At 48.1% G+C, this 27,080-nt stretch overlaps 1 protein-coding gene across 1 annotated transcript in view; it reads left to right on the forward strand.

Moving 5' to 3' along the window:
- The window catches only part of LOC147114049 (short transient receptor potential channel 7), a 164,579-nt gene that overhangs the window by 68,085 nt on the left and 69,414 nt on the right, over positions 1–27,080 (forward strand). The window contains exon 2 of the mRNA XM_085995598.1: positions 4,549–4,731. Within this exon, the coding sequence (XP_085851724.1) occupies positions 4,549–4,731 (183 nt within the window). The remainder of the gene's footprint in view (positions 1–4,548; positions 4,732–27,080) is intronic.

The raw sequence follows: 27,080 nt of genomic DNA on the forward strand, positions 1-27,080 counted from the left end.
GTAGCCATGAACCCCGTGTCCCGGGGAATTTTGGTCTCTCTATATATACACGCATCATAAAACCAGAAATTTATGCCTCTGTTTGAGAGTTCAAAGTAGACAGCTTATCATATAAATGAGTTATGGCTGATAATGGAGCTCACTGTGGAGAGTGCACTCACCTGCTCATGGCTCAGCCCCACTATCCTGTCTAGTCTGGACTCTCCACCACCACTCGTATCTGTTGAAATCCCACCCTTTCTGTTTAACTCCTGGTCTCCCATCCTCCTCTTTAAGGCTTCTCTTGTCCAGTCATTTGTATGCCACCTCCCTGTCTCCCGTTTTCCTCTCGATAGCTCGTAGTCCATTCCTCATTCCTGTTGCCAATCTGCTGACCCTCTCCCTGCCTCCCGATCTTCTATTCCTTTCTCTCTGGTTCCCCGTCTCTATACCTTCTCTCCCTGCCTTCTGATCTCTGACTCCCATCTCTCCAGCTCCAGATTTCCCACCTCCGATCCCCAATCTGCCATTCCCTCTCTCTGGATATGAAGACAATGAGATCAGGTGTTTTAAATGTGGCAAGGTATCCATAAAGTGAACCACTGCTGTCCTTAGAAATCATGCAAATGCAAATCAGGAGGCTGCATGGATTTGTAACATATGAAACGGTCAGTGGAAAAGAAAATTGGGCAGGTTTTTAATGGGCACCTGACCCGCAACACTAGTTTAACGCTCCCGTAGTAAGATGAAAATTACCTTCTCCCCCCACCGGAATCATGGAGGATCGGAAGTCATGATGGCAAAGCCAGATTGGGGCGCATGGCCTTTGCTAGTGAGCCTTAGGGCTATCATAAGGAAATTACCTGGGGAGAGAGAGATAATTCTAACTTCAGGACTTTTTGATCATTTTTCCACAAAAAAGATTTTTTTAAAGAAATTTACTTTAAATTACTGCAAGCTGGAAAAAGGGGTTGAGATGGTAGGTAGTTCAAATGCTAATGAGCTAGCCTTGATGTTGTTCCCTCATAGACTGTAAATAATAAACAATTCAGTGGCTTGTCTCTTTAATTGATGAACACCTCACACCCAGTGTGTTGGAAGGTTTTTGATCTCTCACTGTGAACAGTCAAGAATAAAGCAGAATGATGGGCACCTAAAAAGCAGATCACCTTTTTCCAACAGAAGCTACGGCTGAGGCCAAATAGCCTTAGAAAAGGCAACCTCAAAAAATCAGAACACAGAGAATTGGGTCTGTTTACATCAATTAAGATGACCCACTGAAGTGGCGTAGCGTAGCATGTTCATTATTTTCATGTTATTATGCACAGATAAGTTGTATTAAGTGAATCTGATCATAACTATTGCTATGTAAATTCCTGTTACTGTAAAATAAAGCAGCTTAATGATTGAAACCAAGCCTCACCTCAGCTAGTGTTACCTTGGTCCACCTCTGAGAGATTGAAGAAGTACATAAGTAAAAGACACAGATATCCAGTTCAGGTCACAAGGGGTTCCATTGTTACACCCTCCATATTCCTCTATTATACAAGCAGATATAGAGCAGTGTGAATCAACTCCCATTAAAGTAAGACATTCTGACTGCTTACAGGATCAACTGATGCCGCCAAAGCCAAGAAGGTACATATGGCAGGCACGAATTTGTAACAATAATCTTAGCAATTAGACTTTTTAAAAAAAGACACAAACCTAGATATTTGGCCTAGGTTCTGATTGACAGCTTGAACAGGTGGGTACCACAGCCATGACTCAGTGGGTAGCACACTCGCCTCTGAGTCAGAAGGATGTGGGTTCAAGTCTCATTCCAGAGACTTGAGCACAAAAATCTAGGTTGACACTCCAGTGCATTACTGAGGGAGTGCTACACTGTCAGAGGTGCCGTCTTTCGGATGAGACATTAAACCGAGGGCCCGCCTTCCCTCTCAGGTGGATGTAAAAGATCCCATAGCACTATTTCGAAGAAGAGCAGGGGAGTTATCCCCGGTGACCTGCCCAATACTTATCCCTCAACCAACATCACTAAAACAGATTATATGGTCATTATCACATTGCTGTTTGTGGGATCTTGCTGTGAACAAATTGCCTGCCGTGACTGCACCTCAAAAGTACGTCATTGGCTGTAAAATGTTTTGGGACATCCTGAGGTCATGAAAGGCGCTATATAAATGCTTGTTTTCTTTCTTTCACAGGACATTGTGTCATTGATGATGAGAATTGAATCATCGTTTAACACTCTACACATGAATTTTCTGTTTGACTGGGCTGTTTGTTTATATTAGTGGTGCCTTCCTCCTGAGGAAAGGACAGACACTTGGGCCCCGATTTTCTGCCAGCCGTCGGGCGGCTTTCTAGGCGGCCGGGGCCGAAAATCGCCGAAAAAGCAGGTCGCGACCCCCCCGCCTGATTCCCCGCCCCGTCCGACTTTCGAACCGCTGTTTCTCCATGACCTGCTTCAGTCCCGGCCGCCGCTGGCGGGACTGGTCGTCGGAACACTAATGACCAATTATTACCCTGTTGAAGTAGAGTTTCCGGGGCTGTTGCGACTTTCAGGGGTTCCCCACGCTAAACACGCCTGCGGGGAACCCCGCTGATGAGACCTGGCGTGAAAACAGTTGGCTTGCTTGTTTGCAGCTGCGGGTCAATCGGAGAAGCTGCGATTTAAAGGGACAGCACTTGTATGTTGAAGGACCTTGTTGTTGCAGGTTTGGGGCTACTTCTTCAAGGCTTAGGCACAGCTGTGGAAGGTTGGAGCCTCACACACTTCTCCAATCCGATCTCCTGGGAAGCCCCTCTCGCCACCCTCACTCAGCGCTTCCTCAGCAGAGGCATCGACGAGCAGCATGGGACGCCTTTTTGTCCTTCCCTTCTTGCCATTAGAGGATCTCCAGCAGCAGAGGCGGCAGCAGCAGAACCAGGAACAGCAGGATCAGCAACAGGAGCACCAGGCTGCTGCTCGCTCACCTGAAGCTGCACAGGCCAGAAGGGGCCAGCGCTTGGAAGTGGCTTGAGAGCACCTTGCTGCGCTTTAGGGGGCCATGGGGACCCGTTTCTGCACTGGCAGTCCTACTCAGAAGGACTTCCATGAAGATCTGGTTTCTCTGTTCAACAGATGGCCAACGCTCCTCAAGAGATGTCATTCTCTTATGAGCACTCACCATGTTTTCCGTACCCTGGCGAGTTATCTCCTCCATGGAGGTTGCCAACCTTTCCATGGTGATGCGTTCCTGCGCCAATGACTCCACAAAGGCTCTGCTCATGGTCGCTATGGACTCCTCCATTCGCTCCACACTCGCAGCGACCCTGGAGACAAAACCTGCCAGAGACTCCTGCATCTGTGCATGGAGATCCATCACCTCTTCTCTAGCGGATGGACCCAGAGGCAGAGGGTCAACATGCAGCGCAGCTGAGCTGAGCTGGCAGAGTCCTGCGCCCTCCGACGAGGACTCTCCACTGCTGTCCCTGTCTCCAGAATCTGCTGAGGCTCACTTGTGAGCTGTGAGACACCAGGTGACAACGCTACTCTATGTCCCGAAGGTCCCCCCGAGGTGTGAGTGTCTGCGCTGGTGCTGGGTGCGCTTACTTCTGCTGACGCTGCGCCCTCAGAGGTTGGAGCTTCCTCTGAGGAGTCTGGCTGCACAGCCTCTTCCTCCTCCACAGTGAGGACGGGGGCTCTGGATGGTACTGTGGGAGAGTTAAGGAAGGAGTTAGAGATGTAATGCCAAGGTTCTTCTGGTGACTCCCAGCGAGTTGGCACCTGCTGACACCTGCATCCATGCAGCATTGGTCTCAGTGGGAGGCCTCTTCCTCCCTGACCTAGAGAAGAGGACCTCCCTGTGAGCCCTAACCCCATCCAATAATGTCTGCAGTGAAGTCTCGTCGAATTTGAAGGCAGCTCGGGGTCTGGCACTGGCCACAGCTGCTGCAGGCTCCTCTGCCATTCTGTATGGTTCGTTTGGAAGCCTTCAGAGGATGCAGTGCTTGCTACGGACACTTTGAAAGCACCACGAATGATGACATCATACTGTGGGGATTTCTGACTCAAATTGGACAATTAGCAAGGCTTCCCACATGCTGGGAATTAATTGGCCACTTGAGGGAAAATTGCATGGAGCTAGCTGACACTTTTTTATGTATGTCAGAAACCCCACATTCGGGGATATCCGACCATTTCCCACACAAGCCGAAAATCGGGGCCTTAGACTTGTATTTATCCAACTGGCATTTGGCTCATGTCTAAGGCCACTCTATCGGCCCAGATGAAAATAGACTTGCAACGTAAAGAACAATTAAACTCTGATTGACCTCACCCTGCATGGTTCCTTTACTAAACTATTAAACTTTGATTGACCTGTGGATTTGTTTACTTAACACTTAGGTGACATATTAGTTTTACTCAACTTTCACAGCTCCCTCAAACTTTCCTGGAGTGATTGTGTAAACTGTTACCAGTTTCATGGCTATATTTCTGTCTATTAATCTTCTGTCTAGTCTTTTGATGAGATGGGTTGGTGACTGCAGTAATCTTAGCAGGTGTCATTTTCTTCTGTTTAGAACGATTATAGAAAGTTATCTATGCAATGCAAGGATTTTGCTGTTGGTGTGCTTGACCTGTGCCGAGACACAGAGGAAGTGGAAGCCATTCTTAATGGAGATGTGGATGTTGAGCCTCAGGGGGATCATCACAGGCCATCTTTGAGCAGAGTGAAACTTGCCATTAAGTACGAAGTTAAAAAGGTAAATGTTTCTATGGGTTTAAGCTGTTAATTGATTTAAATTATTACTGCACATTATAGTTGCATGGTACTCCTGAAACATAATTCAATTAATATTGTGGTATTATTTTGTATTATGTCTTAACAGTGTAACATGTTGAAATTTCTCAATATTCCAATAAAGATTGTTTCAAATGACCTCAGTGCACAAAATGTAATTTAAAAAAAATGAAGTCCCTGTAATGCAGCTGGTCGGTCTGCTGAAGCAGTGCCTCATTAAGTGGTAGAATGCAGGATCACTGTCGTGTCTTCTCAGATGGTGAGTTTTTGCTCACAGCTGTGTGAATCAGAAAGCTGCCTAACAGAGGTGAGGCACTTCTCCGGGAGAAGTAAGACAGGAACGATCCAGCTCCATAGAAACATAGAAGATAGGAGCAGGAGTAGGCCATTCGGCCCCTCGAGCCTGCTCCGCCATTCAATGCGATCATGGCTGATCATCCAAACTCAGTACCCTGTCCCTGCCTTCTCCCCTTCTCCCTTGATCCCTTTAGCCTTAAGAAATATATCTAAATCCTTCTTGAATATATTTAATGAATTGGCCTCAACTGCCTTCTGTGGTAGAGAATTCCACAGGTTCACCACTCTCTGGGTGAAGAAATTCCTCCTCATCTCTCTCCTAAATGGCTTACCCCTTATCCTTAGACTGTGACCCCTGGTTCTGGACTCCCCCGCCATCGGGAACATCCTTCCTGCATCTACTCTGTCTAGTCCTGTTAGAATTTTATAAGTTTCAATGAGATCCCCTCTCATTCTTCTAAACTCCAGTGAGTAAAAGCCCAATCGACCCAATCTCTCCTCATACGTCATTCCTGCCATCCCAGGTATCAGTCTGGTGAATCTTCGCTGTACTCCCTCCATGGCAAGAACATCCTTCCTCAAATAGGGTGACCAAAACTGCACACAATACTCAAGATGTGGTCTCACCAAGGCCCTGTACAACTGCAGCAAGACATCCTTGTTCCTGTACTCAAACCCTCTCGCTACGAAGGCCAACATACCATTTGCCTTCTTAACCGCCTGCTGCACCTGCATGCTTACCTTCAGCGACTGGTGCACAAGGACTCCCAGATCTCGTTGCACTTCCCCTTCTCCCAATCTATTGCCGTTCAGATAATAATCTGTCTTCCTGTTTTTGCCGCCAAAGTGGATAACCTCGCATTTATCCACATTATACTGCATTTGCCATGCATCTGCCCAATCACCAAACCCGTCCAAATCATATTGGAGTTTCTCGGCATCCTCCTCACAGCACACAAGCCCACCCAGCTTTGTGTCGTCTGCAAACTTGGAGATATTACATCTAGTTCCCTCGTCTAGATCATTAATATATATTGTGAATAGCTGGGGTCCTAGGACTAGTCCCACTAGTCACTGCCTGCCACTTGGAAAAAGACCTGTTTATTCCAACTCTTTGCTTCCTGTCTGCCAACCAGTTCTCTATCCAAGTCAGTACCTTGCCCCCAATCCCATGTGCCTTAACTTTACACGATAATCTCTTATGCGGGACCTTATTGAAAGCCGTCTGAAAGTCCAAATACACCACATCCACTGGTTCTCCCTTATCTATTCTACCAGTTACATCCTCCAAAAATTCCAGTAGATTAGTCAAGCATGATTTACCTTTTGTAAATCCATGTTGACTTTGTCCGATCCTGTCACTGTTTTCCAAGTGCTCTGCTATTACATCTTTTATAATGGACTCTAGCATTTTCCCCACGACCGATGTCAGGCATACTAGTCTATAATTCCCCGTTTTCTCTCTATCACCTTTTTTGAATAGTGGGGTAATATTAGCTACCCTCCAATCCATGGGAACTGTTCCAGAGTCTATAGAATTTTGGAAGATGACCAGCAATGCATCTACTATTTCTAGGGTCACTTCCTTAAGTACCCTAGGATGTAGATTATCAGGTGCTGGGGATTTAACGGCCTTCAATCCCGTCAATTTCCCAAACACCATTTCCCTACAAATACTGATTTCATTCAGTTCCACCCTTTCATTAGACCCTATGTTCCCCGACATCTCTGGGAGGTTATTTGTGTCCTCCTTTGTGAAGACAGAACCAAAGTATGTATTTAATTGGTCGGCCATTTCTTTGTTCCCCATTATAAATTCCCCTGATTCTGACTGCAAGGGACCTAGACTTGACTTCACCAATCTTTTTCTCTTCACATATCTATAGAAGCTTTTACAGTCAGATTTTATGTTCCCTGCAAGCTTACTCTCATACTCTACTTTCCCCCTCTTAATTAATCCCTTTGTCCTCCTTTGCTGAATCCTAAACTGCTCCCAATCCTCAGGTTTGCTGCTTTTTCTGGCCAATTTATATGTCATAGAAACATAGAAACATAGAACATAGGAGCAGGAGTAGGCAATTCGGCCCCTCGAGCCAGCTCCGCCATTCAATGCGATCATGGCTGATCATCCAAATTCAGTACCTGGTCCCTGCTTTCTCCCCATACCCCTTGAACCCTTTAGCCTTAAGAAATATATCCAACTCCTTCTTGAATATATTTACTGAATTGGCCTCCACTGCCTTCTGTGGTAGAGAATTCCATAGGTTCACCACTCTCTGGGTGAAGAAATTCCTCCTCATTTCTGTCCTAAATGGCTTACCCCTTATCCTTAGACTGTGACCCCTGGTTCTGGACTCCCCTGCCATCGGGAACATCCTTCCTGCATCTAGTCTGTCTAGTCCTGTTAGAATTTTATAAGTTTCAATGAGATCCCCTCTCATTCTTCTAAACTCCAGCGAGTATAAGCCCAATCGACCCAATCTCTCCTCATACGTCATTCCTGCCATACCAGGTATCAGCCTGGTGAATCTTCGCTGAGCTCCTTCCATGGCAAGAACATCCTTCCTCAGATAAGGCGACCAAAACTGCACACAATACTCAAGATGTGGTCTCACCAAGGCCCTGTACAACTGCAGCAAGACATCCTTGTTCCTGTACTCAAACCCTCTCGCTACGAAGGCCAACATACCATTTGCCTTCTTAACCGCCTGTTGCACCTGCATGCTTACCTTCAGCGACTGGTGCACAAGGACACTCAGATCTCTACTTGGATCTTATGCTAGCCCTAATTTCCCTTGTTAGCCACGGTTGAGTCACCTTTTTTGTTTTATTGTTGTGCCAAGCGGGGATGAACAAATTCTGTAGTTCATCCATGCGATTTTTAAATGTTTGCCATTGCCTATCCACCGTCAACCCTTTGAGTAAAATTCCCCCATCAATCCTACCCAACTTGCGCCTCATACCATCGTTGTTTCCTTTATTTAAATTCAGGACCCTAGTCTCTGAGTCAAATACTTCACTCTCCATCTTAATGAAGAATTCTATCATATTATGATCGCTCCGCCCCAAGGGGCCTCGCACAACAAGATTGCTAATTATTCCTTACTCATTACATAATACCCAGTCTAAGATGGCCTGATCTCTAGTTGGTCCCTCGACATATTGGTCCAGGAAACCATCCCGTATACACTCCAGGAATTCCTCCTCCACAGTATTGTTACTAATTTGGTTAGCTCAATCTATATGTAGATTAAAGTCACCCATGATAACTGCTGTGCCCTTATTGCACGCGTCTCTAATTTCCCGTTTAATGCCATCGCCAATCTCCGCATTACTGTTTGGGGGTCTGTATACAACTCCCACTAACATTTTCTGCCCCATGGTATTTCTCAGCTCTACCCATACAGATTCCACATCATCAGAGCTAATATCCTTCCTTACAATTGTGTTAATCTCCTCTTTAACCAGCAATGCTACCCCATCTCCTTTTCCTTTTTGCCTGTCTTTCCTGAATATTGAATACCCCTGGATGTTGAGTTCCCAGCCTTGGTCACCCTGGAGCCATGTTTCCGTAATCCCAATCATATCATATCCGTTTACATCTATTTGCGCAGCAAACTCATCCACATTATTACGAATGCTCGTCTCATTAAGACACAAAGCATTCAGGCTTGTTTTTTTAAAACTCTTAGGCCTTTTAGAATTATTTTTTACTGTGGCCATGTTTGATTTAAACCCTTGGGCCTAGAAATTGAGTTTGCGCTGCGCCGGGGCTTAACGCCGGAAATTTAGCGCCGGTGCTAAGTCGCGCTGCACGCGCCAAAAATTCAGTAGCGCCGCGCCCAAACGGCTGCCGGCGCTACTGAAGGCTGTTTGCGCCTGAAAACTGGCGCTACGCGCCGCATTGCGGCGCTATTCCGGCGCTGCGGCGCCCGATGCGGTGCGGCAGGCTCGGGAAGTGCAGGCCTCCTCCTTCAGTTAAGGAGGAGCTGCCTGCACCCGCCCGCTGGCCGGTTAAATCGCCACAAAAATGAGCCCGGCACCTCGGGGAAGTGCCGGGCTCGCAGCCGAGAAGCATCTGTTCCGCGGGGGGGTGGGTGGGGGAGTCCGGGGAGGGAGGTGCGGGCAGGCGGCCGGCGGGAAAGCGGCCGGCCGCCGCTCCACCTTTATGCGCCGGCGCAAAGTCGTGCAAGACTCTGTTGCCAGAGTCTTAGTTGCGGCTGCCACGGGCGAGGCGGCCGCAACTGAATTTCGGCGCTGGGGCCCGTCACCACGGCAACCGGGACGCTGCGCACACCGATGACGTCATCGGTGCCGGCGCAGCGCTACCGGTGTAACGCCGATGTTGGGCCCTAGTCAATTTCAAAACCGGCTGTAAGTCCAGCGCAATGCCCTCTAGCGCCGCAAAATGGGCGCTAAGCCCACTCAATTTCTAGGCCTTGATTTCTCTGACTGCCACTTTTGCTTTTCTCCTTCCTGTCTTTTGCTTCTATCCTTGTTTCCCTTTCCTTTGTCTCTCTGCACAGGTTCCCAACTCCCTGCCATTTTAGTTTAAACCCTCCCCAACAGCACTAGCAAACACTCCCCCTAGGACATCGGTCCCGGTCCTGCCCAGGTGCAAACTGTCCAGTTTGTACTGGTCCCACCTCCCCCAGAACCAGTTCCAATGTTTCAGGAATTTGAATCCCTCCCCCTTGCACCATTCCTCTAGCCACGTATTCATCTGAAATATCCTTCTATTTCTACTCTGACTACCACGTGGCACTGGTAGCAATCCTGAGATCACTACCTTTGAGGTCCTATTTTTTAATTTACCTCCTAACTCCCTATATTCAGCTTTTAGGACCTCATCCCAGTTTTTACCTATATCGTTGGTAGCTATATGCACCACAACAACTGGCTGTTCACCCTCCCCTTCCAAAATGCTCTGCAGCCGCTCCGAGACATCCTTGACCCTTGCACCAGGGAGGCAACATACCATCTTGGAGTCTTGTTTGCGGCCGCAGAAACGCCTATCTATTCCCCTTACAATAGAATCCCCTATTACTATAGCTGTCCCATTCTTTTTCCTCCCGCCCTGTGCAGCAGAACCACCCATGGTGCCAGGAAGTTGGCTGCTGCTGTCTTCCCCCAATAAGCCATCTCTGCAACAATATCCAAGTGTTATATCTGTTTGAGAGGGGGATGGCCACAGGGGAGCCCTGCACTACCTGCCTATGCCTACTACTCTGCCTGGCGGTCACCCATTCTTTTCCTGCCTGTGCAGCCTTTACCTGTGGTGTGACCAACTCATTAAACATGATATCCACAATGTCCTCAGCATCGCGAATGCACCAGTATGTATCCATTTGCAGCTCCAGCACCACAATGCAGTCTGCCAGTAGCTGCAGCTGGATACACTTCCTGCACACATGGTCATCAGGAACACAGGAAGTGTCCCTGATTTCCCACATAGTGCCGGAGTAGCATACCACGGCGCCGAGCTGTACTGCCATGACTTACCCTTTAATTATAGAGTCATAGAGTCATAGAGTTATACAGCACAGAAAGAGGCCCTTCGGCCCATCGCGTCCGCGCCGGCCATCAAGCCCTGTCTGATCTAATCCCATTTTCCAGCATTTGGTCCATAGCCTTGTATGCTATGGCATTTCAGGTGCTCATCCAAATGCTTCTTGAATGTTGTGAGGGTTCCTGCCTCTGCCACCCTTTCAGGCAGTGAGTTCCAGATTCCAAACACCCTCTGAGTGGAAAAAGCTTTTCCTCAAATCCCCTCTAAACCTCCTGCCCCTTACCTTGAATCTATGCCCCCTTGTTATTGACCCCTCTACTAAGGGGAAAAGTTCATTTCTATCTACCCTATCTATGCCCCTCATAATTTTGTACACCTCAATCAGGTCCCCCCTCAGTCTTCTCTGCTCCAAGGAAAGCAACCCCAGCCTGTCCAGTCTTTCTTCATAGCTGAAGCGCTCCAGCCCAGGTAACATCCTGGTAAATCTCCTCTGCACCCTCTCCAAAGCAATCACATCCTTCCTATAGTGTGGCAACCAGAACTGCATACAGTACTCCAGCTGTGGCCTTACCAGCGTTTTGTACAGCTCCATCATAACCTCCCTGCTCTTATATTCTATGCCTCGGCTAATGAAGGCAAGTATCCCATATGCCTTTTTAACCACCTTATCCACCTGTTCTGCTGCCTTCAGGGATCTATGTACATGCACACCAAGGTCCCTCTGATCCTCTGTCTTTCCTAGGGTCTTACCATTCATTGTGTATTCCCTTGCCTTGTTAGCCCATTCAAAATGCATCACCTCACACTTTTCAGGGTTAAATTCCATTTGCCACTGTTCCGCCCATCTGACCAACCCATCTATATCGTCCTGTAGCCTGAGGCTTCCCTCCTCGCTATTTACCACCCCACCAATTTTCGTGTCATCTGCGAACTTACTGATCATACCTTTTACATTCACATCCAAATCATTAACGTAGACCACAAACAGCAAAGGACCCAGCACCGATCCCTGTGGTACCCCACTGGACACAGGCTTCCAGTCACAAAAACAACCTTCAACCATCACCCTCTGCCTTCTGCCACTAATCCAGTTTTGGATTCAATATGCCAAGGCACCCTGGATCCCATGGGCTCTTACCTTCCTGACCAGTCTCCTATGCGGGACTTTATCAAAAGCCTTACTGAAATCCATGTAAACCACATCCACTGCACTACCCTCATCCAGACACCTAGTCACCCCCTGGAAAAATTCAATCAAATTGGTCAGACATGATCTTCCCTTGACAAAGCCATGCTGGCTATCCCTAATTAATCCTTGCCTCTCCAAGTGGAGACTAATTCTGTCCCTCAGAATTTTTTCCAATAATTTCCCTACCACTGATGTTAGGCTCACTGGCCTGTAATTCCCTGATTTATCCCTACTACCCTTCTTGAATAATGGTACTATGTTAGCTGTTCTCCAGTCCTCTGGCACATCTCCTGTGGCCAGAGAGGTTCTGAAAATTTGTGTCAGAGCCCCTGCAATCTCCTCCTTTGCCTCACATAGCAGCCTGGGATACATCTCGTCTGGGCTTGGGTATTTATCCACTTTTAAGCCTGCTAAAACCACTAGTACCTCCTCCCTCTTGATGCTAATATGTTCAAGTATATCACAGTCCCCCTGCCCGATTTCTATGTCCACATCGTCCTTCTCCATAGTGAACACAGATGCAAAAAATTCATTTAAAACCCCACCTGCATCTTCTGGCTCTACACACAGCTTGCCACTTTGGTCCCTAATGGGCCCTACTCTTTCCCTAGTTATCCTCTTGCCCTTAATATACTTATAAAACACCTTAGGATTTTCCTTTATTTTGCTCGCCAGTATTTTTTCATGGCCCCTCCTTGCTCTCCTAATTTCTTTTTTAAGTATCCCCCTGCACTTTTTATACTCCTCTAGGGCTTCCTCTGTCTTTAGTCCTTTGTATCTGCCAAAAGCCCCCCTTTTTTCCCTAATCCATTCTCGTATATCCCTTGACATCCAAGGTTCCCTGGGCTTGTTGGTCCCACCCTTGACCTTACGGGAACATGTTGCCATTGTACTCTCTCAATTTCCTTTCTGAAAGACTCCCATTGCTCCGATGTGGATTTTCCTTCAATTAGCTGATCGCAGTCCACATTGGCCAGATCCTGCCTTATCATATTAAAATCGGCCTTCCCCCAATTTAGAACCCTTATTTCCGGTCCATCCTTGTCCTTTTCCATGACTACCTTAAATCTCACCGAATTATGGTCACTGTCACCAAAGTGCTCACCTACTAACACTTCTACCACTTGCCCGGCCACATTCCCTAGAATTAGGTCCAGTACCGCCCCCTCTCTTGTAGGACTTTCTACATGCTGGCTCAAAAAGCTCTCCTGGATGCACTTTAAGAATTCTGCACCCTCTAAGCCTTTCACACTCTGACTATCCCAGTTAATATTGGGGAAGTTGAAATCCCCCACTATTATTACCCTATTATTTGCACACTTCTCTGAGATTTGCCTACATATCTGTTCCTCCATCTCCCCCTGACTGTTTGGGGGCCTATAGAACACTCCCAGCAAAGTGCTTGCCCCCTTTTTGTTTTTAAGTTCAACCCATATGGCCTCATTAGAGGAACCTGTTAATATATCATCCCTCCTTACAGCAGTAATTGACTCCTTAATTAATATTGTGACACCCCCTCCTCTTTTACCCCCCCCCCCCCCCCACCGTCTCGCCTGAAGATTCTATACCCCGGAATATTGAGCTGCCAGTCTTGCCCCTCCCTCAACCATGTCTCCGTGATAGCAACAATATCATACTCCCATGTGTTCATCAACAACTTCAGTTCATCCACCTTATTCACAAGACTCCTTGCATTAAAATAAATGCCATTCAGCCTTGTCCTACTCCTTTGTGCCATTATATATTTGCTCTGCCTTCCAAGCTGACTTGTTTTTTCCTCTATATTTGGCTGTACATCACCCCCTATTATAGCTCCACTCTGTATCCCATCCCCCTGCCAAGTTAGTTTAAACCTCTCCCAACAGTGCTAGCAAACATCCCCGCAAGGTTATTTGTCCCGTTCTGGTTCAGGTGCAACCCATCCGACTTGTACAAGTCCCACCTTCCCCAGAAGCAGACCCAGTGATCCAGGAAACTAAAGCCCTCCCTCCTGCACCAACTCTTTAGCCACGCATTCATCTGCTCTATCCTCCTATTTCTATACTCACTAGCACGTGGCACCGGGAGTAATCCAGAGATTACAACCTTTGAGGTCCTGCTCTTTAATCTGCTACCTAGCTCCCTAAATTCTTGCTGCAGGACCTCATCCCTCTTCCTACCCATGTCGTTGGTCCCAATGTGAACCACGACCTCTGACTGTTCATCGTACGCCTTCAGAATGCCCTGCAGCCGTTCAGTGACATCCTCGATCCTGGCACCAGGGAGGCAACAAACCATCCTGGAGTCACGTCTACGGCCACAGAAACACCTATCTGTTCCCCTTACGATAGAATCCCCTACCACTATTGCTCTCCCACTCTTTTTCCTCCCTTCCTGAGCAGCAGAAGCACCCCTGGTGCCAGGAAGTTGGCTGCTGCTGCCTTCCCCTGGTAAGTCATCCCCCTCAACAGTATCCAAATCGGTATACCTGTTTGAGAGGGGGATGGCCACAGTGGTCCCCTGCACTACCTGCCTGCTTCTACTGCTCTGCCTGATGGTCACCCATTTCCCTTCTGCCTGTGCAGCCCTTACCTGCGGTGTGACCAACTCACTAAACGTGTTATCCACGACCCTCTCAGCATCGCAAATGCTCCAAAACTCAGCCATCCGCAGCTCCAGTGCCGCAATGCGGTCTACTAGTAGCTGCAGCTGGATACATTTCTGGCACACATGGTCATCAGGGACACAGGCAGCATCCCTGAATTCCCACATAGAGCAAGATGAGCATAACACGGGGCTGGGCTGTCCTGACATGAATTACCCTTTAATTAATTTAAATTAAATCAATACCACCAATTAAATGATATACTCAAGAGCGCTTGCCTGCCAGCAGTCCCCGCTACACCACAGAGACCCTAGAAACTATAAACCACAGAATTTAAATTCTGTAAAGAAGGAGAAAGAGCAAATACTTACCAACCAATCACTTACCCGCTTTCTGGTGACGGCACACTTGGATTACATTTTACTTCTCTCCTTCCCTCGGACTTCGGAGACTGGAGATTGGTACGCCTACCTGGACTCAGAGCCGCCTTTTAAAGCCTCCCGCTCGCGCCTCCCGCCGACTCTCGCGGACTGAGGCCTACCTGGACTCGGAGCCGCCTTTTAAAGCCTCCCGCTCGCGCCTCCCGCCGACTCTCGCGGACTGAGGCCTACCTGGATTCGGAGCCGCCTTTTAAAGCCTCCCGCTCACGCCTCCCGCCGACTCTCGCGGACTGAGGCCTACCTGGACTCAGAGCCACCTTTTAAAGATTCCCGCTCGCGCCTCCCGCCGATTTTCACGGACTGAGGCCTACCTGGACACAGGGGTCCCCTGCACTACCTGCCTGCTTCTACTGCTCCACACTCCTTGCCAGCCCATCAATGCTTTCGGGCACCTTTGCCATTGCACCCATGAGCTCGGTGTGCATGCTCAAGGCCTGGCTATTCATGGTCACAATGACGCGCTCCTCCTCTGCGTCCAGTGCAGCAGGACTCGCTTGCCTACTCGCCCTCTGGGGAGATGGCCCCCAAGCTTCCCTACCCCCATGGCGTTGCTGCAGCCTGCTGGGTCCCGGAGCTTCATCCTCATCAGACCCTACCCCCCTGCTCCCCTCCAGGGAAGGCATGGCCCCAGTGTGGGCATGGACTCCCTCGGGAGACGCAGGCGGTGAGGCTCCGGCTTCCTCTTCCTCCTCGCCTGGGGCGTCGCTGCCACTGGTAGGTTGAGGGACAGGCTGGTCAGCTGGTGGTTCACTATCTGAAAGCAGGGAGGTACAAGAGTGGCTTTAGCGTCAGGACAGGGGGCAGTAAGGGAGCAAGGACTGGAGACATTTAGTAAGTTGGATTGAAAGTGTAAAAGGCTGGTCTTGTGAGGGGCAAGTGGAATGAGAGGGGAGAGAAAGCTGATGAACTTACCATTGCTGTCCCCAGGAGGGTCGACCTCTCCAGTGGCCACGGCACCTATGACCTGGCTGGCAACGATCCTGTGCATGCGCGCCTCCAAATCGCTGAGGGTGTGTAGGTCAGCCGGTCCTCCTCCCGTGCATTGCTGCTGGCGCCTGTTATGAGATAGCTTGGCCTGCAAGAAAAAGGACGGCGTCTGAGTGAATGTGCAGCCATGTGCTTGCCTGATGGGCCTCCCATAGTTGAATAGCCCTTAATGTATGCAAGGTGTGGAATGTGCATGTGTGTTTTATGAGATGGCCATAGGTTTTGTATGAGTGTTGGGCATTTGCGGTTTTTAAACTCTCTGGATACAGAGTGAAGTTGAGATGAAGGGATGTAGAGGTATTGAAAAGCAGCCACTCACCCTGACCACCCGAGTAAGGTTGTTGGACATCTTCCGACATTGGGTGTGGGTCCTCGGCACCAGGTTCCTGGAGAAGACTTGCTGAGCCACCTTCCTCTAGACTCTTCTGTATTTGCGGGGCAATGGTCTCCTGCCACTCTGTGGGTAGAGCACTGCCCGTCTCAGCTCCACTGCGCCAACCAGAGCCACCAAGGCCCGGTTACTGAAGTGCTGAGCTCTTTCCCTGGGCCTCTCCATTGGTGGTTCCAGCAGAATTGATGTACAGGTCTCTCCAGGCCAAGATTCAAGGCTGCAATGAGCAGGGTGTGACTGGACAGCAAGATCGACCCTCCCCTTTAAGAACTGGCCGGCGCCAGTCTGTCTGTGTTCCATTGTGTAGGGGGTTTTGCACAGGCGTGTTCGGGTCAGTCAGCTTTGCCTCTGACTACCTTCTTTGAGTGGTTCGAATCGCTCGCCCCCTGGGTTCTGGACACCAGACTTAGATACAGGCAGCGATAAAGAGAAAACTCGAGTAGACAGGTCGTTGGATGCAAACAAAACCAAGATTTTATTGAAGAGGAAAAACTTGATACAATCTTATGGAAAATTATTAGTGTACACTTCTACAGGCAAAAATTACAAGAGAGTCATAATAATACTACACTTATACAGGGGATGGGGAGCACACGGCACATCGAGGGAAAACAACTATCTTAACAATCCCCTTATCCTTATCCCACCCCCTATACCTAACTAGGTTAATCTATGAGGGGTCAGAATTCATGCTCACCAATAAAAGGGGTTTGTTAGACTCAAAACAGCGGTGGGGTTCGGGGTTCGCCCTTGGTGCTCTCTGGAGCCTGACATCGTTACGTGGGCTCCGGGTGCTGCAAGGGCATTGTCCAGGTTCGAGTACCCCAAAGTTACAGTCTCTGCTTGGGTACTTTACCTTGCAGGGATGATTCTTCGCCGACAGCTTGAGTTTGCATGAAGATACTCGCAGGTCGGCTGAGGCTGAAGGCCCGATGATACGAAGCCTACCCTCAGTTGGCCTTCCCCGAGTGGTCTTCCCTCCTCCTCCCCTCATCGCGTCCCGCTTCGCCTGGCCTGAATTGCCCATGTTCGCCCGACCCGGTGTCGGGGCGAGTCCAGACGGAGTTGGAGAAGGCACAGGCAAAGGCCAGGGGGTAAGCGCGGGATGGGGGAAAGAGCGGCAGCCACGAGGGCGAGGGGCCGAAGAACCGGGGAGCGGCAATACCAACAGCAGCAGAGCAGCCGAGCAGCAGTACCTTCTTCTTCTTCTTCTGATTGCTACCTGGGAGCCTTCAATTATACCTTCGTCGAAAAACCCTTATCTGCCCGCCAAATCAGGTTAATTCTTTGTTTTATTTTTGGCAGGCTAGTAAAAATAATGGTAGCAATCTATACTGACGTGTTTTTCGATGGCCGGTAATTGCATCTACCGGCCCGATAATTGACTCGTATTGTCCTGAAAGTCCTTGATGGGCTTGTCCAGCCTCGATGGATGTGTTTAATCTGTTTCCAATTATGTATGCAGACTGTTTGATGGCTTTAACTGTAGGTCTCATTGAATTCAGATCTGCCTCTAATTCGGCCTAATACATAATTCACAGTTTGTCTGGGTCCCAAACCACAAAGTTCTTTTCACAGGAAACCTGCAGCCTTAGTTTCGACTTCCCTCAAACTGCCTGGGCTGCAGAATCCATTTTGGAGACCCGCAGGCTTTCTGCCACGTGGCACGGACGCCATCTTGGGTACCCTTTTTAATTTCAAAAGAAATGTCCACGCAGGGTCCCTTTTATCGATAATAACCTTTGGGGAAATGCACAAATTTTGCGAATCTTACATTCCCCCCTGTGATACTAAAACTTGCTTGAAGTATCATACTTTTCCAAGGTGAGCAAAATTTTTCTGACCCTCCGTAGTCAGCCTTCCCCTGTAATTATCTATCCAATATACCCACGACACATGCACTTCCCATTCCGCAAAGATATAGTGTACATCAGCATACAAAGAGTAAAATTATAGGCTTTACACACACATCCAAGCATGGAGGGGTCCTACACCCCTGCACCACTTGGTACACATATCTTTATTAAACCGCGTCACAACAGAAAACAACAAAAGAAAAAACCTTTAATTGAAATAACAAAAACAAAGAAACAACAATTCTATAGTCAAAAATACAGGAAAACTTATCTTCCTCCACCTTTACATAACGTTCTTTCCAAAAGCTCTGGTTTCGGAATTCTGACCACCGGCCATTTCCCTTACACTGAATGCAAACTAATACAGCATTATTCCTAACTGGCAAACCATGAGAATGTGCGACACCAGCCTGATCCACGAAGGGACCTCTATATTATTGAAAAGGTTCCACCAGGGTGGAGTCACAATATCCAATATCTTAGTCCCTATCTCTACTGTTTTCTGCTCGAGAGTGTAGAAATGTTTCTGTGAAACTATAACGGCTTTTAGAATTTTGGTCAAATGTTCAGGGAGAGGGGGAATTTCATAGCCAAAGTGCGTTACGTACTTCTGCAAGTTCGTAAAATTCTCCTTCACAGTGAGGTGAACAGTGGAGGGTTCAGGGATGGGGACAATTCACTCCTGGGCCACTCGAACTTCTGCCTTGGGTTTAAAACAGAAACTGCTGGCACTAACCGGGCACCAGCTGTGCTGTCCGTGCTGGTAGTGGGACGCGCCGGTGGTGACACAGTATGTCCCACCCCCTATATATGCTACCTGCGGGGGAACATGGCCTTGTGCCATTGCCTCCATGGTGCAATTTATAGGCTTCGCGTCAGCAGCTCTGAACCCACACTGCGGTCTTGAGAAGGCATTCAAGTGCTGGGGGCACAGGATTATGTGTGCTCCTCGGCTCCAGCACCCTGAGAGGTCAGTACCTGTCATAGCATGCTCCCACTTAATGATGTAAGGCGGGACCGCTGTGAACCGAATGTGTGCACCGCCCTGAATGACTCCAATGTTCTCTACCCTGTATACCGGGGCGGGTCGGGCTGTCCTACCCATGACCGGCATCCTAACTACTACTCCCATGATTGTGTGGTTGGGCCGCCCACAATCCATGGGGACTGGATAGGCTTCGGAGGCTAGCCGGAGTTGGCACGGGCTCAAAGTGTTCTCAAAAGGGTGGAGGGCTGCAAGGTGCTTGTTGCTAATCCAGGAGCGGACCAACCTTGTTTTAAATCCTCCAGGTTACTGCGGCCCTCGCCCAGTAACCACGCCTCATATAACACGCACACCTCATTCTGCGCAGCTTGGTCAGAAGCATTTCTGTCCTCCCTTATGAGAGCATTTACCATCTTTGCGTGCTTTTCCAACTCGGCTATGATCTCTTTTAAATGGACCGTCATGGCCTGGTCCTCAGGCAACTCTGAGCCCACTACCTTGTTCTCATCCAGTAATATCCCTTTTAACTGTGTTTTTGAACTGTTTATCTGGGTCTGCAGCTCTGTGTCATCCAAGCTGTTGATGACAGAGAACCCAGTGTTAAACGCAGTAAAAACATCATTCCATACACCCCTTCTTTGTCTCCCTGGGTTACCCAAAAATTCCCGGCGTGTGGTATAGAGTTCGGTCTTGTCCACATGGGCAAAATCAAACTCGTAAAACTTTCGGAACATGTCTTTTAATAGGGCCTGGTATGACTGCTCCATTTCCTTGGGCACCGCTCCGGCAAATGTACCTCGGTGAGATTTAAAATCACGGAGGCTACCGCGTAGTGTACCCCCTGGTACAGCACCTGATCGGTGGGGACTAGTACCAATCCATTCCCTGGTCCCTTGGTGGTGGTGGGGCAATCTTCCCTGGATAACCTCGCCACCTGCACCGTGGGCGGGGGCTTACGGGGGCAGGTTACCAGCTCAGTGGCATTGACTGGGATCTGGGAATACGGGACCGCTCACACCTTCCGGCTGGCAACCCACCTTATTCCCTTCCCGGTGTCGTGCCACTGCCGGTGGAACGTAATGGATATGCCTGCGGGGCAGACCATCTCTGACCCCCACATACAGATGTAAATCCCTTGGTCCGGTTCCCACCACTTGTCCCAACACACACTCAGTCCTCCATGAGTCCCGGTAATTGTCCGATGGGTGTTATTCCCCAGGCGCTCCCATTCAACCTCGGGGTTCCTCATGTCCTTGCTCAACTTTCGGAGCCACCACCATCGGTCCAGTGGAATGTGTCCTTTGCATGTTAAACATATTCGCTTTCCAACGGTGACGCTGACCCTCGTGGAAACGACTCGCACTCGGGGGCACAGGAGGGAGGCTTCCCCGTACGTGAATCCGGTTTGGCTGGAGTACTGGGACGAATTGGACCCCAACCATCCTGGCCACCTTCCCTTGTGGAAGTATACAGCGGTCTTCTCCGCATCCCGTTCGCCACTCCCATCGATCGCCAGGGGCGCCTTGTCTCCCGAACACCCATAGATGTGGGAGTCTTGGACGTCTCCCCTCCTCTCCTCGCTCATCCCGATCAGGGTGAATAGGACCACGATCCAATCCATCCCGAACATCTTTCTGCAAAAAGATGTAAAAACATGCAGCCAGGTCCCAAAGAGATTCTCTGGCTTGGTGAGGCATGGTCGGGTCCTGCGACCTCGACCCAAATATTTACACTCTCGGCAGATTTCTTATTCAAACTACCCCATCACCTTATTCAACCTAAGCTAAACACCCAAACTTAAGTTTAATAATTACACCTACTTAAACTTAAACTATAATATATACATCCGCCGCCCGTCTCCGGGCGGCCAAGCTAATCCCTGGTCGGACTGCGGCTCGCCACTACCCCCGGCGTGACCGCACCGTCCTTCACAGTTGGTCCCTCGCAGCCCGAGGCTGCTGCCTGAGGACCTCTGTCCTTGGACCTCTCCCTGGCTCGAGGGGCGGCCCTTGGGAACTGGAGGGCTGGTGCCCATGGCTTTCTCGGCTGGGTCGTCCGTGGGGACTTTCTGGGGGCTTTGGCGGGTGGGGCTTTCTTGGCCGCTGGGCCTTTTACCCGAAACGCTGCTCCCCCAGGCTTGAGCCCTCCCAAACCTGGGCTGTGTAGTGTCCGAGTATAAATAATACACGGACTGCAGGAGAACAATAATAACAGGTATTTACTGAACAGAGGGTAACTTAAGACTGAAATACAGAAGCCTGCTATGGCTTTATATACAGGGGTGGTCACTGCCGGTACTGCAGTATAGAATCAGTTCTTCTCTTAAAGGTACATACACAACAATTCCTCCCCTTTTAGATAAACAGTACATAACATTCATTTAACAACTAAATAATAACTAATTACAATTACAATTTTCTCTGTACTATATACATCAACTGAAATAATCATTTATAAGTTCAGTCTTTGAGGAGGCTTCCTGATCCTGACTGGATAGCGCCTTTCTCGAGTATCCCGTTCTTGCGGCAGAGTTGATTCTGGCTCATTGTCATTGGTTGGTTCGTCAGCTTCCAATACCACTGCTTCTGAGGTAGACGCAATCTGTACTTCGGGTTGATTACCAGGTGCACCTGCTCGTGGTATGGGTTTGGCTTGTTCCTGTGACTCTAGAATCTGGTCAGCATGGCGTCTCACGATGCTCTCTCCAACATCCACTGTGTACATTAGTGGTCCCTGCTGTGTGCATATCGTTCCTGGCTGCCATTTTTCTGTTCGGTAGTCGCGGGCCAAAACTGGTTGCCCTATCTTGAAGCTCCTGGTTGGCTTCTCATTTATGTGCTGGAATTGCTTATCCTCAACATCTCGTCTTATGTTTGGTTTGAGCAAATCCAGGTGACATCTTAGCCTTCGGTTGAAGAACATTATGGCTGGAGCTTGGTTGGTGACTGCATGTGTCGCATTCCGGTAAGCAAACAAGAAATTATCCACCTTGTGTTGTAGTGGTATGTCGTCATTATGCATTGCCTTTATGGCCTTTTTAAAGGTCTGAACAAACCTCTCAGCCAATCCATTTGTGGCTGGATGATATGGGGCAGATGGTCGCATGGAATATCTCAACAGGGTCCACTGCAGGTGCTTCCTCTACCATAGGCAATGGTAGGCGCGACAGCCCATCAGCGTTTGCATGCTGTTTCGTACCCTTGTACTCTATGTCGCACTGATGTGCCCCTAGAAAAAGTGACCATCTTTGCAGCCGTTGCGCCGTCATCACCGGAACGCCCTTCTTTGGGTTAAAAATGCAAACCAGGGGCTGATGATCAGTCAGCAGGGTGAATTTCTACCCATGCAGATAGTGATTGAACTTCTTCACACCCCACACCAGGCTGAGGGCCTCCCTGTCAATCTGGGCGTAGTTACGCTCGGCTGAGGTTAACAAGCGCGAAGCAAAGGCCTCTCTGAACCGTCAAGGAATTTGTGTGACAGCACCGCTCCGATGCCATAGGGAGACGCATCACATGCTAACCGAATCGGTAGTGTTGGATTGTAGTGGGCCAATACTTCTTTTGAAGTGATTAGGCATTTACATTTCTGAAAGGCACGCTTACACTCATCACTCCATTTCCATGTTACTCCAGTTTGCAGCAGGGCGTTCAGTGGGTACAGAATTGTAGATAAATTCGGCAAGAACTTATGGTAGTAGTTCACCAACCCGAGGAACGACCTCAGTTGCGACACATTTTCCGGTGCTGGAGCCTTGACTACAGCCTCAATCTTGTCTGGCGACTTATGCAACCCTTCCTCATCAATCATGTGGCCACAATACGAGATTTGTCTCCTGAAGAACTCGCATTTGGGGCGGTTGGCTCGTAGCCCATATTCCTGTAATCTCGTGAGCACCTGCTCCAGGTTGGCAAGGTGTTCACTGTCATTTTCGCCCGTAACCAGGATGTCGTCCAAATAACACTGGGTCCCCGGGATCCCTTGCAGGACTTGTTCCATCGCACTCTGCCAAATAGCCGGGGCTGATGCTACCCCGAATACCAGTCGATTGTACTGGTAAAGGCCTTTGTGAATGTTTATCGTGAGGTATTTCCTAGATGCTTCTTCCACCTCCATTTGTAGATACGCTTGGGCCAGATCAATCTTTGTAAAGCGTTTCCCTCCAGATAGTGAGGCGAAAATATCTTCTATCCGTGGAAGTGGATATTGTACTGTGTGCAGGACTGGGTTCACAGTTACCTTGAAGTCCCCACAGATGCGAACCTTCTTCGGTTCCCCAGGCGTGCTGCTCAATGATTTCTTCATTACAGGAACGATGGGTGTGGCCCACTCGCTCCAGTCCACCTTGGACAGCACACCCGAACGCTTCAGACTCTCCAGCTCTGCTTCAATGGCTGGGCGGATCGCGTAAGGTACTGGTCTGGCCTTAAAAAAATTTGGGTTTGTGTTATCTTCGATTTTTATCATTGCCGTTACTCCTTTTAGAGTCCCAAGTCCTTGTTAGAACACCTCTTTCGCGTCAGTTAGAATCTTTGACAGTCGTCCAGGTGTGACGTCATCATCCTTTTTATCAGTCACAGTTAGCGCCTGAATGGAATGCCAATCCAATTGTATTTTTCGGATCCATTCACGTCCCAATAATGGTGGTCCTCCATCTGGTAGTATATATAGATACAGTTTCTGTGTTTCCTTGCCGTTGTATTCAACTGGCACCCTTATTTTTCCTCTGGGGTAGACTTTTTGCCCCATGTATGTCTTCAATACAATGGCCATGTCCTTCAAGGGTATGTGTGGGAATAGCCGCTCATAGTCTCGTCGATTCATGACAGTTAGGGCTGATCCTGTGTCCAATTCCATCTTTACTGGGGACCCTGCTATCATGAGGGTGACCCAAATGGTTCGGTGATCCTCCTTTGCGATTACGTTGTGTAACTTTAGACAACTTAGTCTCCTGCTCCCGGAGTCCTCATCATTCTCCTGATCTTCCGAACTACTGTCTGTCAATTTCTTTACTTTCTTGTACTTTTCCTTAGTAGTTCTTGTAGTGTTGGTTTTCTTTCCCGTCCTGCAGACTCTTGCTATGTGTCCCATTTTCCCACATTGCCTGCATACTTTGTCCTTAAACCAGCAGTCCTTCTGATCATGGGTTGTTCTGCCGCAGCGATAGCACTTTTCTGCTCCATACGCCATTTCGTTAGCGCTGTATTCTTGTGGTTTCTGTTGTATTTCCGCAGCTTCCCGTGCTGCTGCTTCGTAGGATACTGCCATGCTGAAAGCCTGTTCTAGTGTCAGGTCCTTTTCCGAAAGTAGTCGTTTCTGGGTTCCTTCACTCTGGAGCCCGCAGACAAACTTATCCCGTAAGGTGTCTGCCAGTCCTGCTCCGAACTGGCAGTGCTTCGATAACTTGCGTAGTTCCGTAAGATAGTCAGCATTGCTCTCATCTTTGTGCTGGTTTCTTTTATGGAACTTGAATCTTTCTGCTATCAGCAGCGGTGTAGGGTTTAGGTGTTCCTGTAAGGTATTAACAATCTCTTCAAAACTTTTCTCCATTGGTTTAGCTGGGGTAATTAAATTCCGCAATAGGCCGTACGTTCTCGCGCCCATCAAATTTAATAATACCGACGCCTTCTTTCCATCGGCCACCTCATTTGCCTTGCAGTACACTTCAATTCTTTCCACATACGTGGTCCAGTCTTCTACCCCGCTGTCGAAAGCAGTGATACTGCCACTTTTCGGCATCTTGGGTAATTTAAAATGGCGCCTCCTGCGCTTTTTCTTCTTCACCAATGGATTAAAATTGCGCCTCCCGCGCTTTTCCTTCTTCCCCAATGGAATAAAATGGCGCCTCCCGTGCTTTTCCTTCTTCCCCTTGCTGCCACGCTGCTCCTAGCTTTCTGCAGGGTAATGGCGGCGACCTGCGGCTTCGGCGCTGTTATGTTCATTAATAACTAGACATTCTTATTATGAACACAGCTAGCTTCTAGCTAGTTATTTATTCAGTACACATTCTCTAGGTACAGTATCTGTAGAGGCTTCCATGTGTGCTCCTGTGTGCAGGCTGCCATCTTGACTGTTGCCTTGTGGGTAGCCTAGTGCCTCATGGGTAATGTAGTCTTAAACATACAGCTATATACAGCTCTACTGCTCCACCTAGTGTCCACCACAGAATGACATGTTATTGATCACTACATCCCCCTTTCTTTGGAGGTTTAACAAAATCAATATCAATCAACTTTCAAGAAAACAATAAAGATAATATCAGTAACACTTTTCTTAGTGCTCTATAAACATAAACCTTTTCGAAACAGTCAACACATTTTCAAAGCTTTACATTGTACTCAAAGATTAAGTCTATCAGGCTCTTTTACTTCACGTGTGGATCTTCTCAACACGGGTAAGTCTGATGTGTCTTCATGAGATTGTTCTGGCGGTGAATGACAAGATGCAGTTGTGGCATTGTCATCAATCTGCTCTTGGATAGATCGAGGTCTCCTTGCGATCTTTGCTTGGAGAGGGTTTCAGTGTTTCCTTCACTCTTCATGCCATAACTCTCAATGTAGTCAATGCACTCTCGAAAAAACTGCTGGCAGCTGGATCCCATCATACAGCATAGTCCTCTCAGCAGCCTCGGCTAATGGAACGCCAAAGATTGGCCTGAGGGAAGAAGGAATATCCACCGGAACTGCTTCCTGCTCTGGTGCAGTCTTCTTCTTTTTCTTTTTCTCTTTCCACTGCTTAACAACATCTGCTGTGGTTATATCTTTGGACTTTTCCTCCTTGTGTTTTTCCTCTTTGTGCTTTTCTTCCTTTGGCTTCTCTTTGGCCTTAAAGTCTTTTTCTTTCTTCTTGGAGAAACTAGGCTTTTTGAAGACATGGATACCCTTTGGCCTTTTCATCCTTGATGGGCTCTCTGCTTCATCACCTGAGTCATCTGGTCTGCTTATGGCACAGTTTATACGGTAAACTCTCTTGACCAGTTCTAAGTCTTCACAAGCTTTGTCACCTAATAGTGAATCAAGTCTTTCAGCCACAACAGAAAACATGAGATGATGCACTTTGTCTTTGACTGTCACTTTAAGTCTGCATACACCTAAGCTATCTATTTTCTGCCCATTATAGTCCTTCAGTAGTACTGACTTTTTCAGTATTTTGGGCTTTTCTTTCATATTGTTAATGTCACTCATACTGATTAAGTTTGGTTTTGCCCCAGTGTCCAGTTTCAATGTAACTAATGCTCCATTTATCTGCAGTGGGATTATCCATTTGTCCTCTTTTACTGCATTAACTTTATGTTCAGCATTGTCTATTTCTGAGGGCTGCACATTTTCTGTATCTTTTTTGATATCGTCACATGACACCATTCCTACAAAAAATGTCTCACTTACATCAGTGTCCTCAATCACATTAACTCGTTGCCCTTTCATCGTTTTTACTTTTGAAAAGCATTGTTTGGCAAAGTGATTCTTTCCATTACACTTTGTGCACATTTTTCCAAACGCTGGGCATTGTCTTAACTGGTGTTGGTAACCACAGCGTTTACAATTAAAAATTTCATCCTCCGATTGCTTTTCATTTCTGTTCTGCCCACGTTTCTTCCCCTTGTAGGACACAGCACCGACAGCAGCATTATCACTCATTACATTCACATCATTATTGATTTCACTGAAAGTCTTCGCGTGATTTCGAGCTAGCTCGCTGGCTTTGCATATTTTCACTGCATTTTCCAAATTTAGTTCGGTTTCTCTCAACAGACGTTCCCTGACTTTTTTATCATGAATACCAAACACAATCTGGTCACGAATCATGGATGTTTTCAGCTCAGAGAAATTACATGTCTGTGCTTTCAGTTTCAGATCAGTTATAAAGCTATCAAAAGTCTCATTTTGTTGCTGTGTCCGAGAACGGAAGATGTATCTTTCATACGTCTCATTCTTTTTGGGAGAGCAGTGTGCATCAATTTTTTTTAGCACATCTTTTAATTTTTCTCTGTTCTCCGCTGGATTAAATACAAATGTATTAAATACCTCTATCACCTGTGGGCCTGCAACCGTAAGCAGCAACGCTATCTTCCTT

Source organism: Somniosus microcephalus, chromosome 8 (genome assembly GCF_052327205.1).
Source record: "Somniosus microcephalus isolate GS21.2 chromosome 8, FLI_Smic_1.0, whole genome shotgun sequence".
Lineage (NCBI taxonomy): Eukaryota > Metazoa > Chordata > Chondrichthyes > Squaliformes > Somniosidae > Somniosus > Somniosus microcephalus.